The following is a 14500-nucleotide window of genomic DNA, read 5'->3' on the forward strand; positions in this document are numbered from 1 at the left end:
TTGTAAACCATTATTACACTTGTAAAACACAACAAAAACATATATATTCTGAAAGCACAGGTTGTCCTGAAAAAACAAAAGACATAAAACTTGATTGTGGGATGCAGGGAGAGCTGTTAACAGCAATAATAAAACATTTATGCCAGGCGAGTGAACTGTCCAAAAAATGCCCTCGGACACCAAAGGGTTAATTCATTTTATTAGGAAACTGAGTGGGCTGCAGCCTCAACTTTATCTAAATACTGTGTCGTTTAGTGAAGCTTAGGGCTAGTGGCCGGCGATCACCTTAGTATTTCTTGTTGTTTAATGCTGACAAATTATCCTGTATTTCTTGTCTTTCTGATGCCTGATTCTGTTTTTTCTCTCTGTTTAAGGTGCAGCTCCATCCAGAGATGGGAGTTGTATTTGTGCTAGAGACCCTCCTGTCCTGTACACCAACAGCATTTCCTGTATATTCGTTTTGTGAATTGTTTCTGTGAATTGTTCTGTAATTTATGTCTGCATGGCCCAAGCAGAGGATCACCCCTTTGTGTCTGGTCTGCTTGAGGTTTCTTCCTCAGAGGGAGTTTTTCCTTACCACTGTTGCTCTGGGGGTTAGTAAGCTTAGACCTTACTTGTGTGAAGTGCCTTGAGGCAACTCTGTTGTGATTTGGCACTATATAAATGAAAATAAATTGAAATTGAAATTGACTGTGAGGAACTTTGGGTTCCACGAGAGTCGCTGCTGTACATTAAAATCATTATTATTATTATTATTATTATTATTATTACTATTATTATTATTATTATTATTATTATTATTATGTCCACAAAATTTTCACAGCAGATAGATATTAGGCCATGTAAGACTCCATTGAATTTTGGAGGTGATCTGGATCTGGATTCTGGATCAAGATTTTTTATTTATTTGTCTGTCTGTTACCAGGATTATGTCAAAACTACTGCAGAGATTTTGATGAAATTTTTGCCACAGATGGATATTAGAGCATGGAAGACTCCACTGAATTTTGGAGGTGATCCAGATCTGGATCTGAATTCTGGATCAAGATTTTTTATTTATTTGTCTGTCTGTTAGCAGGATTACATCAAAACTACTGCACAGAGTTTGATGACATTTTCACCACAGATAGATATTAGGCCATGGAAGACTCCATTAAGTTTTGGTGGTGATCCAGATCCGTATTCTGGATCAAGATTTCTCTTTATATAGGCTCTGAAGGATTACATCAAAACTACGTCACGGACTCTCACCAAATTTGCACCACAGGTAGATATTAGGGCATGGAAGACTCCACTGAATTTTGGAGGTGATCTGGATCTGGATTGGTAGACATCAGAAACCTTGGATTGCTCTTGTTATTATTATTAAATGTTTTGTTGATTTCTGTGACTTGGGTTATTCATTCACAAAGCCCTTTTCTAAACCCTTTTTGATTTGATTTAGTTTCAGATACTGTATTTTCTGAAGTATAAGTCACACCGATGCATAAGGTCTTTAATCTTATTTATCAGCTCTTTAATTTGAGATTTTTGTAGTGTATTTTTTATTATTTGCATTTATTTTTTATTATTAGAGTTTGTGCTGTTTAGTGCTTTCATTTCTGGGTAAAAACTGTTATAGTGAAAATAATTTTTGTGATGAATAATGAATGTGTGATTTATTTATTTATTTATTTTTTGGCCATATAAGTTGGATTGAAATATGAAGTCCAATTTATGGAACTCTCTATCTACAATTCCATAGCTCTCTGCACCACTGTGAAAACCTTCTGACCCCTTCTCCATAGCTTGAAATGCACTTCCCAAAAATGGGCTGTGACTGGTATGTGAACGACATCATTTACTGAATCTCACTTTTCCTTTTTCACAATCAACGATTTTCACAACCATAGATGTCATGAAATAAGTTGGCCAGTCTTCACAAAAAATGCAGCACACCCTACTGTTCTGGAGATCACCTGCACTGTGACACCCACCAGCACATTAACCCTGACAGAGAAGTTTGAAAGGTTCACAACTGTGTCGAAGATGTTGCATGGCCACAGAGTTATGGAGTGGTAGACACATAAAAAGGCTTTAAATCACAGGACCTCCCAAATTAATTAAAAAAACCTGACGTATACATCACTAAATACTGTACAGTATTTAAAAAAATAATAAAATATATATGTAGAGAAGAAATGTTCCAAAATACATTATCAACAACATAAGTTGTAAAAAAAAAGAAAAAATTTTATAATAATGCCATCCAAATTTCACTAAACTGACAAAATTTAGTTTGTACTGAAATCCATTATAATGTAGATTTATTTTAGATACGTCTTGTAAAATTACAGTTCATTTCAACTTTAGAAAAGACCAGAAGTTACCTTTGAGTGCGGATGATGTGCGTGCACGAACACTGCATGCTGACATCTGTGAGATGTCTTGTAAATTACTTTTTAAAGCATTTTTAGTTTTAAAAGTGTTGATTTCTCACTAGCTTTTACATAATATATGAGAAATGTGTTAGATTTACATAGAAACACAACATTTCGGAGTGTTTTCCACCATGTTGGAGGAGGAGCCAGAGAGAGATCAGCCAGCACATGTCACTGTAGCTCTCTACTCTGATTGGCTGTCACCGTGCTCTTCCCAGAATATCTTGTGCAAGTCTGGGGAAGCCCCCATATGATCTATGACAGGGGTAGGCAACCTGTTCCAGAAAGAGCCATGAGGGTGCAGGTTTTCTTTTCAGCCACTGACTCCACCAGGTGATTTCACTGATTAACTGATTCCATCTGCTCAAAGTGATATTAATCAGTAAAATCACCTGGTGGAGTCAGTGGCTGCAAAGAAAACCTGCACCCTCATGGCTCTTTCTGGAACAGGTTGCCTACCCCTGATCTATGATGTCACTGTCATAGACAGTATTGGACTCAACCGTTACTGCCGTCAGTAGTTCAAGTCCGTCTGTTGTTTTGAAAGATGACCCTTCAGGGGAACTTTTTATTAATTTTTTTCTAGACAACATGAATTTTGATTGTATTGGTAATGTCATATTATCAATTCCCTATTTAAAGGCTAATAAATAAAATTATAGCCGTCTACCTGTTATAAAAAAAGAAAAATTCTTTTTATGCCTTAAAGTTTTAAAAGCTTGGTGGCCCAATACCTTTAATTAACAAATTAACACTAAAGCATTTTCTAAACACTACGTAGACCAATATTTTTTTAACCTGAAAACAGTTTTTGGAATGTAAAAATGCCATCAGTACAGAGAAAAAGTTAAATCCTTTCTTCTTGTTCTTACTTAGTTTGCTGAAAAGAGTAGGCTGTGGCGTGATCTCCCGTGTTCTCCACCGATAAAGGCTGCTGGCCGCTGGCGTCCTGTGAGGAGGAGGCGGTGCTCTGTGGGGACGGCTCTGTCACCACACCCTGAAAACAGAAATAAAATTAGGAAGACGTCCGAGACTAATCTTTCTGCTCCTGTTGAAAGGATTTTTCTACCTTCATTCAACCGTGTGAGGGTAACCAAGGATACTCTGTCCCACAAACACAACTCTGTTATCAAGAGCAAATGCTGAAAGCATCTAAATAAAGAAACAAATACAATAAAGGTTCACGTGGTATTGATTTAAGGTGATGAGTTCATCTGCCTAAGGTGGGCTCACTTAAATCCTAATGTTCATTTTGAGAATTTACAAACAGCTTGTGTCACCTTTGGGAGTTTATCTTAAAATGTGTCTCCTTGAGCGTTGGGCCACAGCATCCAGTGCTGAATTACTAACGTGATCTTGGTTTAAAACCTGCAATGTGAAGAAAAACTGAGTCCAGACTTCGTTATTTTGTGGTGTCCATTTAATCTGAGTTGTGGTGTTAGAATGCAGCTCGTTCTCACAGTTTAACATCGCACAGGTGCAGTCAAGGAAGACACATTATTTCAAACTAGAGGTTGCACAGACGAGTTGGTCCATCTGTCTTCGTGGTGCCTTAAGCTTGACGCTGACAAGACACCGATCATGTAATTATTACACTCGTGTCCACAGCAGTGAGAGTGGTAATGCCGGGGAGACATAATGCCAAGCTGAATTCAGGGAGGCAGAAAGTTCGCAAATGTTTGCAAAACTCACTGCTGTGAACCACAAATGCTTGCATGTGTCACTTCCTGTCAATGACTTCCACTTCCTGTTACTCCAGGCATGCAGACAGCGGCGCCTCGCATTAATCAGTAAGACCGACAGGGCTAACAGGTAACAGCAAACATGGGCGACGGCAGCAACCCAGCAAGGACATGACGGCCAGATGACGCCAGGTTTTGCTCAGGATTTAGTCATGTCACTAATGATGTCATCTAAACACCAGAAATTGAAGTCAAATCAAAACATCCTAGTGACATTATATGACCTCAATACACACAGCAACTGTCAATCTGAGTGAAAAGGCAGCGTGACCTCAGCTGGTTGTTCGCTCAAACAAAATAATCCAAGATAGTGGAATACACTCCGAAACAACTGCATTTCTGTATAAATCTAATATGTTTCCTCAAATATTTTGTAAAAGTTATCAAGAACTTAAACACTTCTAAATCTAAAAACACTTTTTGTAACCAGATAACAGCTCTGAAGTGATTTACAAGACATCTTACAGAGGTGTTAGTGAACACACCCAAGAAATGCGCACCAAGCGATAAAGCAAACTGCTTGTCACTGTAATTTGTAGCTAATGTGACCGTAGGGTGACATCCAGCAGATGTCCTGCAGATGTTGCAAGATTGGATGGTTGTCTTTTTTCCAGTAAATGAAAGCATATGGTAGTCTACAGGATAGGGTAGTCTACGGGATGGGGTTGTCTACACAATAGGGTTGTCTATGGGATACGATAGTCTACGGGATAAGATAGTCTACAGCAGACCTGGGCAAACTGCGGCCCGGGGGCCACATGCGGCCTTTTGCATGTCTCTGTCCGGCCCTCATGAGGTCTGTGATTATTATTACATATACTAAAAATGTCAAGCTTGTGTGTCGCAAATCATTAGAGAGGTTTATTTAGGTATATTTACATATTATTACAATAATAAAAATGACCTACAAAAGCTATTAAATAGGTACTTTTTGTAAAATTTGTAATGGGAGACAGGTGAGTTATCAATGGTGTGGCCCTTGGACATAATTCAGGTTCCCTATGTGGCCCCTTGTAAAAATTAATTGCCCACCCCTGGTCTACAGGATAGGGTTGTCTATGGGATAGGGTAGTCTACAGGATAGGGTAGTGTACAGGATAGGGTAGTCTACAGGATAGGGTAGTGTACGGGATAGGGTAGTCTACAGGATAGGGTTGTCTATGGGATAGGGTAGTCTACAGGATAGGGTTGTCTATGGGATAGGGTAATGTACGGGATAGGGTTGTCTATGGGATAGCGTAGTCTACAGGATAGGGTAGTTTACAGGATAGGATAGTCTACAGCATAGGTCTACAAACTATTCCAGAAAGGGCAGAGAGGGTGCAGGTTTTCTTTGCAGCCACTGACTTCAGCAGGTGATTTCACTGATGAACTCATCCCACCTGTTCAAAAGGATGTTAGGGCCCTGTCCCACTGGGGAGAGGATTAATTGCGCATGAATTGAGTATACAAATTGCGGGAGTTTGTTGTCGTCCGCAACAAAAATGGCTAAAAATGACAAATGTCCCAGTATGAATTACGGATATATTAATAATATATAGTGAATATGTGATGAACAATCACGGTTACATAAAGCATGTAGTGAGGAAACTGATCCGACACATTGAGATTATCACGGCAGTATTACAAGTGTATTATGAATGCATCGCGCACGTGTTGTGCATGCACAGCATCTGCATTGCGGTCATAAAAGAAGCGCACTGGGGCCGTTGGCATCACTAACACCAACAATACAGCCTCTGGAGCATTTGCTGGACTTTACAAGTTGATCACAGAGTGTTGTCATGCGAGGGTTAACTGTTCATGAGTTTGGGGAGCGGGAGGGGGGAAGCCGTTCGGGGTGTGAGATGGTGTTTTTTTTTTTTTTTTTTGAGTGAGTTGTGGCTAAACAGCAACTCTTCCTTTTGTTGGTGTTAAATAAAAGTCCTGGATTGCAGCAGCTATTACGTCTTTGTGGATTTACACAGCCAGACCGGCACTGACTGGCAGGTATGTCGCTTTCTGCCACATATAGTATTTTGGGTTTACGTGACGTGTTTGTTATGCATTCAGAGATTGTCCGCAAATCAGCTGCAAAGCACATGTAATAAAAACGCTTTATTCATGGCCAATCTGTATGCATTCGCTACAACATATTTTAGTTTGTGATGTGGACATGATGGGCACGATATATATCTGTTTTACACACTGTCCCGGTCCGCTGCCAAGCCGCAAATCCCCGTCAGTTGCGGATACACTATGTAACAAATTTTTATTTTTGTTTTGTTCCTGGGTACACGGTGTGTTTTCCTAACCTGTTATGCCTTAAATAAATAGAAAATAGCTGTTATTCCACAGAAATTTTGCTTCTGTGATCAGGACAATGACATTTTGAAATTTGTCTGTTTTCAAGAATATTCTCGATTCGCCTTCACTACTACTGAGTAGTCTTCTAGAATATTCTTTAACTGCTAGAACTGTCCAGAATTTTCTAGAAGTTTCCAGAATTATCTAGAAATTTCAAGAAACTTTTAGAACCTTCTAGAACGTTGAAAAAAATAAAATCAAAGTTTGTGCTGAATGTAGTCATTTTTCCATAGACTTTAGACATAAGCAGTTGAAATATAACACTTAGAAGCCAGGAACAAAAATTGTGTTACATAGTGAGCGATTAACGGCAGATATACAGCGCATAGAGTGAGTATGTATTGTGTATGAATTGAGTATATATGGAGTATGTAAGGCAGATGTCATCCGCATTCAGATTTTTGAACAGCTCAAAAATCCTGGCTGCGGACACGCGTGCCTCTGCAGATGATCACAGGCGTGTTCGCATGACGGCCGACTCATACAGGCATGTTACACGGATATTGCGGATGTTTGCCGAATATGGGCCAATTTTGTGCGCAATCCATACGCAAATCCTCCTAAACGCCAGTGGGACAGGCCCTTAATCAGTGAAATCACCTGCTGAAGTCAGTGACTGCAAAGAAAACCTGCACCCTCTCTGCCCTTTCTGGAATAGTTTGGAGAGAGTTCGAGACCACTGGTCTACAGGATAGGGTAGTCTACAGTACATCATTCCTATAAGACACGGGTCTCGAACTCTGTCCAGAAAGGGCCAAGAGAGTGCAGACTTTCTTTGCAACCATCCACTCCACCAGGTGATTTCACTGATTAACATCACTTTGAGCAGATGGAATCAGTTAATCAGTGAAATCACCTGGTGGAGTGGATGGTTGCAAAGAAAGTCTGCACGCTCTTGGCCCTTTCTGGACAGAGTTTGAGACCTCTGCTGTAAGAAAATAAAAAAAAAAAGGGTAAATTAGTTTGCTGGACTATTGCAGACAATTGTGGGGCCTGTTATTGCTATGTAAGTTTACAATGTAGTCACATAAGGGTCTTTTTATGGTCATCAATTGTGAGAATGTTGTGTATTGGTCACCAGGGTTGGGAGGTTTCTGTGTAGGCTCTCAGTTGTCCAGGTGGTTTCCATAGTAGAGAAGCTTGAATCTTTGACTGGACTGGCTTGCTTGCCTCTACTGGTGGTTGGCTCTCACTGCGGTATTGTATCACTTCCTGTTCCGGAGCACAGCGGTGTTTTTCTGTATCTGTTAGCTGTTTAATCTGCACAGTTAGATTGATCTAGTTATCTAGATAACGATTTGTTTCCCAGTGTAATCTTCATGTGCCTTAACTAAAGCACTCCTTCTGCTGAATCACCTCTAAATTATTTACACATTATTCACTTTGCGTGTTTTTAGGAATCCGCTAGCTTAGCGCAGCTACTAGCTCTTAGCCGATTTAGCATGGCGGCTTCTCCTGTCTCTCCCGCACTTTTCTGCTCTGGGTGTGAAATGTTTAGTTATTCCTCGGCCTCCTTTAGCAGTAACGGTACTTGTAATAAGTGTAGCTTATTCATAGCTTTGCAGGCCAGGCTGGGCGAATTGGAGACTCGGCTCCGCACCGTGGAAAATTCTACAGCTAGCCAGGCCCCTGTAGTCGGTGCGGACCAACGTAGCTTAGCTGCCGTTAGTTCCCCTCTGGCAGATCCCGAGCAGCCGGGAAAGCAGGCCGACTGGGTGACTGTGAGGAGGAAGCGTAGCCCTAAACAGAAGCCCCGTGTACACCGCCAACCCGTTCACATTTCTAACCGTTTTTCCCCACTCGACGACACACCCGCCGAGGATCAAACTCTGGTTATTGGCAACTCTGTTTTGAGAAATGTGAAGTTAGCGACACCAGCAACCATAGTCAATTGTGTTCCGGGGGCCAGAGCAGGCGACATTGAAGGAAATTTGAAACTGCTGGCTAAGGCTAAGCATAAATTTGGTAAGATTGTAATTCACGTCGGCAGTAATGACACCCGGTTACGCCAATCGGAGGTCACTAAAATTAACACTGAATCGGTGTGTAACTTTGCAAAAACAATGTCGGACTCTGTAGTTTTCTCTGGGCCCCTCCGCAATCGGACCGGGAGTGACATGTTTAGCCGCATGTTCTACTTGAATTGCTGGCTGTCTGAGTGGTGTCCAAAAAATGAGGTGGGCTTCATAGATAATTGGCAAAGCTTCTGGGGAAAACCTGGTCTTGTTAGGAGAGACGGCATCCATCCCACTTTGGATGGAGCAGCTCTCATTTCTAGAAATCTGGCCAATTTTCTTAAATCCTCCAAACCGTGACTATCCAGGGTTGGGACCAGGAAGCAGAGTTGTAGTCTTACACACCTCTCTGCAGCTTCTCTCCCCCTGCCATCCCCTCATTACCCCATCCCCGTAGAGACGGTGTCTGCTCCCAGACCACCAATAACCAGCAAAAATCTATTTAAGCATAAAAATTCAAAAAGAAAAAATAATATGGCACCTTCAACTGCACCACAGACTAAAACAGTTAAATGTGGTCTATTAAACATTAGGTCTCTCTCTTCTAAGTCCCTGTTGGTAAATGATATAATAATTGATCAACATATTGATTTATTCTGCCTTACAGAAACCTGGTTACAGCAGGATGAATATGTTAGTTTAAATGAGTCAACACCCCCGAGTCACACTAACTGTCAGAATGCTCGTAGCACGGGCCGAGGCGGAGGATTAGCAGCAATCTTCCATTCCAGCTTATTAATTAATCAAAAACCCAGACAGAGCTTTAATTCATTTGAAAGCTTGACTCTTAGTCTTGTCCATCCAAATTGGAAGTCCCAAAAACCAGTTTTATTTGTTATTATCTATCGTCCACCTGGTCGTTACTGTGAGTTTCTCTGTGAATTTTCAGACCTTTTGTCTGACTTAGTGCTTAGCTCAGATAAGATAATTATAGTGGGCGATTTTAACATCCACACAGATGCTGAGAATGACAGTCTCAACACTGCATTTAATCTATTATTAGACTCTATTGGCTTTGCTCAAAATGTAAATGAGTCCACCCACCACTTTAATCATATCTTAGATCTTGTTCTGACTTATGGTATGGAAATAGAAGACTTAACAGTATTCCCTGAAAACTCCCTTCTGTCTGATCATTTCTTAATAACATTTACATTTACTCTGATGGACTACCCAGCAGTGGGGAATAAGTTTCATTACAGTAGAAGTCTTTCAGAAAGCGCTGTAACTAGGTTTAAGGATATGATTCCTTCTTTATGTTCTCTAATGCCATATACCAACACAGTGCAGAGTAGCTACCTAAACTCTGTAAGTGAGATAGAGTATCTCGTCAATAGTTTTACATCCTCATTGAAGACAACTTTGGATGCTGTAGCTCCTCTGAAAAAGAGAGCTTTAAATCAGAAGTGCCTGACTCCGTGGTATAACTCACAAACTCGTAGCTTAAAGCAGATAACCCGTAAGTTGGAGAGGAAATGGCGTCTCACTAATTTAGAAGATCTTCACTTGGCCTGGAAAAAGAGTCTGTTGCTCTATAAAAAAGCCCTCCGTAAAGCTAGGACATCTTTCTACTCATCACTAATTGAAGAAAATAAGAACAACCCCAGGTTTCTTTTCAGCACTGTAGCCAGGCTGACAAAGAGTCAGAGCTCTATTGAGCTGAGTATTCCATTAACTTTAACTAGTAATGACTTCATGACTTTCTTTGCTAACAAAATTTTAACTATTAGAGAAAAAATTACTCATAACCATCCCAAAGACGTATCGTTGTCTTTGGCTGCTTTCAGTGATGCCGGTATTTGATTAGACTCTTTCTCTCCGATTGTTCTGTCTGAGTTATTTTCATTAGTTACTTCATCCAAACCATCAACATGTCTATTAGACCCCATTCCTACCAGGCTGCTCAAGGAAGCCCTACCATTATTTAATGCTTCGATCTTAAATATGATCAATCTATCTTTGTTAGTTGGCTATGTACCACAGGCTTTTAAGGTGGCAGTAATTAAAGCATTACTTAAAAAGCCATCACTTGACCCAGCTATCTTAGCTAATTATAGGCCAATCTCCAACCTTCCTTTTCTCTCAAAAATTCTTGAAAGGGTAGTTGTAAAACAGCTAACTGATCATCTGCAGAGGAATAGTCTATTTGAAGAGTTTCAGTCAGGATTTAGAATTCATCATAGTACAGAAACAGCATTAGTGAAGGTTACAAATGATCTTCTTATGGCCTCGGACAGTGGACTCATCTCTGTGCTTGTTCTGTTAGACCTCAGTGCTGCTTTTGATACTGTTGACCATAAAATTTTATTACAGAGATTAGAGCATGCCATAGGTATTAAAGGCACTGCGCTGCGGTGGTTTGAATCATATTTGTCTAATAGATTACAATTTGTTCATGTAAATGGGGAATCTTCTTCACAGACTAAAGTTAATTATGGAGTTCCACAAGGTTCTGTGCTAGGACCAATTTTATTCACTTTATACATGCTTCCCTTAGGCAGTATTATTAGACGGTATTGCTTAAATTTTCATTGTTACGCAGATGATACCCAGCTTTATCTATCCACGAAGCCAGAGGACACACACCAATTAGCTAAACTGCAGGATTGTCTTACAGACACAAAGACATGGATGACCTCTAATTTCCTGCTTTTAAACTCAGATAAAACTGAAGTTATTGTACTTGGCACCACAAATCTTAGAAACATGGTGTCTAACCAGATCCTTACTCTGGATGGCATTGCCCTGGCCTCTAGTAATACTGTGAGAAATCTTGGAGTCATTTTTGATCAGGATATGTCATTCAAAGCGCATATTAAACAAATATGTAGGACTGCTTTTTTGCATTTACGCAATATCTCTAAAATTAGAAAGGTCTTGTCTCAGAGTGATGCTGAAAAACTAATTCATGCATTTATTTCCTCTAGGCTGGACTATTGTAATTCATTATTATCAGGTTGTCCTAAAAGTTCCCTAAAAAGCCTTCAGTTAATTCAAAATGCGGCAGCTAGAGTACTAACGGGGACTAGAAGGAGAGAGCATATCTCACCCATATTGGCCTCTCTTCATTGGCTTCCTGTTAATTCTAGAATAGAATTTAAAATTCTTCTTCTTACTTATAAGGTTTTGAATATTCAGGTCCCATCTTATCTTAGGGACCTCGTAGTACCATATCACCCCAATAGAGCGCTTCGCTCTCAGACTGCAGGCTTACTTGTAGTTCCTAGGGTTTGTAAGAGTAGAATGGGAGGCAGAGCCTTCAGCTTTCAGGCTCCTCTCCTGTGGAACCAGCTCCCAATTCAGATCAGGGAGACAGACACCCTCTCTACTTTTAAGATTAGGCTTAAAACTTTCCTTTTTGTTAAAGCTTATAGTTAGGGCTGGATCAGGTGACCCTGAACCATCCCTTAGTTATGCTGCTATAGACGTAGACTGCTGGGGGGTTCCTATGATGCACTGTTTCTTTCTCTTTTTGCTCTGTATGCACCACTCTGCATTTAATCATTAGTGATCGATCTCTGCTCCCCTCCACAGCATGTCTTTTTCCTGGTTCTCTCCCTCAGCCCCAACCAGTCCCAGCAGAAGACTGCCCCTCCCTGAGCCTGGTTCTGCTGGAGGTTTCTTCCTGTTAAAAGGGAGTTTTTCCTTCCCACTGTAGCCAAGTGCTTGCTCACAGGGGGTCGTTTTGACTGTTGGGGTTTTACATAATTATTGTATGGCCTTGCCTTACAATATAAAGCGCCTTGGGGCAACTGTTTGTTGTGATTTGGCGCTATATAAAAAAAAAATTGATTGACTGGGTTGCTTGACGCAAGGACGTTTCGCTTCAAATCGCAGAAGCTTCCTCAGCTAAAATTCTTGCTCTGGTGGTCTGACTTCTGTCTTGACTCTTGTCGAGAAGAATGTTTTCCTGACATCTGATAGAATACACTACATTGCTCTGTTTGTAACTAGGGATCATGTCCTTAGGGTGAACTAATTTCTGTCTCAAGGTGTTAACCGGTTTAAAGTAAACTGGGATTTTGTGCTGTCTGAAGATCCTCTGTAGTTTTTCCACTACTCCTGCTAAATAAGGGAGAGACACTCCTCTTCTTCTTGTCTGCGTCTCCTGTCTATCTGGTCTCGTTGTTCTCTGGACTTCTGCACTTTGTCCAGGGACCATCGTGGGTACCCACATACTGTGAGGGCTTTCCGGACAAGTTGTTGTTCTTTAGCCCTTCCCTCTGCAGTTGTGGGCACCTGTAGGGCTCTGTGTTGAAGTGTCCTGATCACCCTGAGCTTGTGTTCAAGGGGGTGGTTTGAGCCAAAGAGCAGATATTGGTCAGTGTGAGTTGGTTTTCTGTAAACCCCTGTCTGGAGCTGCCTGTTCTCTCCAATCGTAACATCACAGTCCAAGAAGGCTAAATGGTTGTTTCTGGCATCCTCACGTGTGAACTTGATATTGGAGTCCACTGAGTTGAAGTGCTCTGTAAAGTCCTCAACCTCCTGTTGCTTGATTTTAACCCATGTGTCATCAACATATCTGAACCAGTGACTGGGAGAGATGCCCGTGAAAGACATCAAGGCTGTCTTCTCCACTCGCTCCATGTACAGATTGGCCACAGTGGGGGATACCGGAGAGCCCATTGCACAACCATGAATCTGCCTGTAGTAATTCCCCCTAAACAGGAAATACGTGGTGTTGAGACAGATCTCCAAGAGTTGGCAGATGTGGTCTGGTGTGAGTTTGGTCCTTTCAAGTAGAGACACATCCTCCAGCAGTCTCTGCCTCACTGCTGAGACGGCCTCAGCGGTGGGGATGCAGGTGAACAACAAAGTCACATCAAATGACACAATTGTTTCATCTGCCTCCAGCTGCAGGTCCTTGATCTTGTTCACAAAATCTTGTGTGTTCTCCACATGGTGGTCTGAGTTACCCACTAGAGGAGCTAAAATCCACTTGAGGTGCTTGGCCAAATTGTATGTGATGGAATCTGTGCTACATACAATAGGCCTGAGTGGCACGTCCTGTTTGTGGATTTTGGGCAGTCCATAGATGATCAAGATGATCAGGATGCTTCAACACAGAGCCCTACAGGTGCCCACAACTGCAGAGGGAAGGGCTAAAGAACAACAACTTGTCCGGAAAGCCCTCACAGTATGTGGGTACCCACGATGGTCCCTGGACAAAGTACAGAAGTCCCAGAGAACAAAGAGACCAGATAGACAGGAGACGGAGACAAGAAGAAGAGGAGTGTCTCTCCCTTATTTAGCAGGAGTAGTGGAAAAACTACAGAGGATCTTCAGACAGCACAAAATCCCAGTTTACTTTAAACAGGTTAACACCATGAGACAGAAATTAGTTCACCCTAAGGACATGATCCCTAGTTACAAACAGAGCAATGTAGTGTATTCTATCAGATGTCAGGAAAACTGTAACGAACACTACATAGGTGAGACGAAGCAACCTTTACACAAAAGGTTATACCAGCACCGCAGAGAGGGTGCCAGTGGACCTCAGTCTGCAGTTCATCTCCACCTTAAAGACACTAACCACACGTTTGAGGACAAGGAAGTTAAAATATTAGCCAGAGAGAAGAAATGGTTTGAGAGAGGGGTCAAGGAGGCATTCTTTGTGAAACGTTTGAAACCCAGCCTTAACCGGGGAGGGGGTCTGAGACACGCTTTATCCCCTGTTTACAATGGGGTACTCAGGTCAAAGCAGTTTCAGTCTTTTGTTCATGGTAATGAGTCATTCACATCATCAGCAGAGTCGTCAAGGGAGCCACAGCTGCCCTGTCATTAGGATGGTGCTAACTAGAGCACAATAGGTTCTAATTAGAGCTATTGTTTAGTCACTAGCCTTAGCAGTCTGCCTCTCGGTAGGAGGGGTCTGGTTAGGTTTAAAACTCCAGCTTTTGTGACTTCGGATCATTCTTCTCGACAAGAGTCAAGACAGAAGTCAGACCACCAGAGCAAGAATTTTAGCTGAGGAAGC

At 41.4% G+C, this 14500-nt stretch overlaps 1 protein-coding gene across 4 annotated transcripts in view; it reads right to left on the reverse strand.

Annotated features, from left to right (window-relative positions):
* The window catches only part of LOC117514716 (RNA-binding motif, single-stranded-interacting protein 3-like), a 459452-nt gene that overhangs the window by 3767 nt on the left and 441185 nt on the right, over positions 1 to 14500 (reverse strand). For 2 of the 4 annotated variants that reach the window (XM_034175281.1, XM_034175279.1), the window contains exon 13: positions 3293 to 3417. In XM_034175281.1, the coding sequence (XP_034031172.1) occupies positions 3293 to 3417 (125 nt within the window). Of the gene's footprint in view, positions 1 to 3288; positions 3418 to 14500 lie in introns of those variants that run through there. The other 2 variants (XM_034175282.1, XM_034175280.1) reach the window with 1 other exon arrangement.

This window comes from Thalassophryne amazonica, chromosome 7 (genome assembly GCF_902500255.1).
Source record: "Thalassophryne amazonica chromosome 7, fThaAma1.1, whole genome shotgun sequence".
NCBI classification, from domain to species: Eukaryota; Metazoa; Chordata; class Actinopteri; order Batrachoidiformes; family Batrachoididae; genus Thalassophryne; species Thalassophryne amazonica.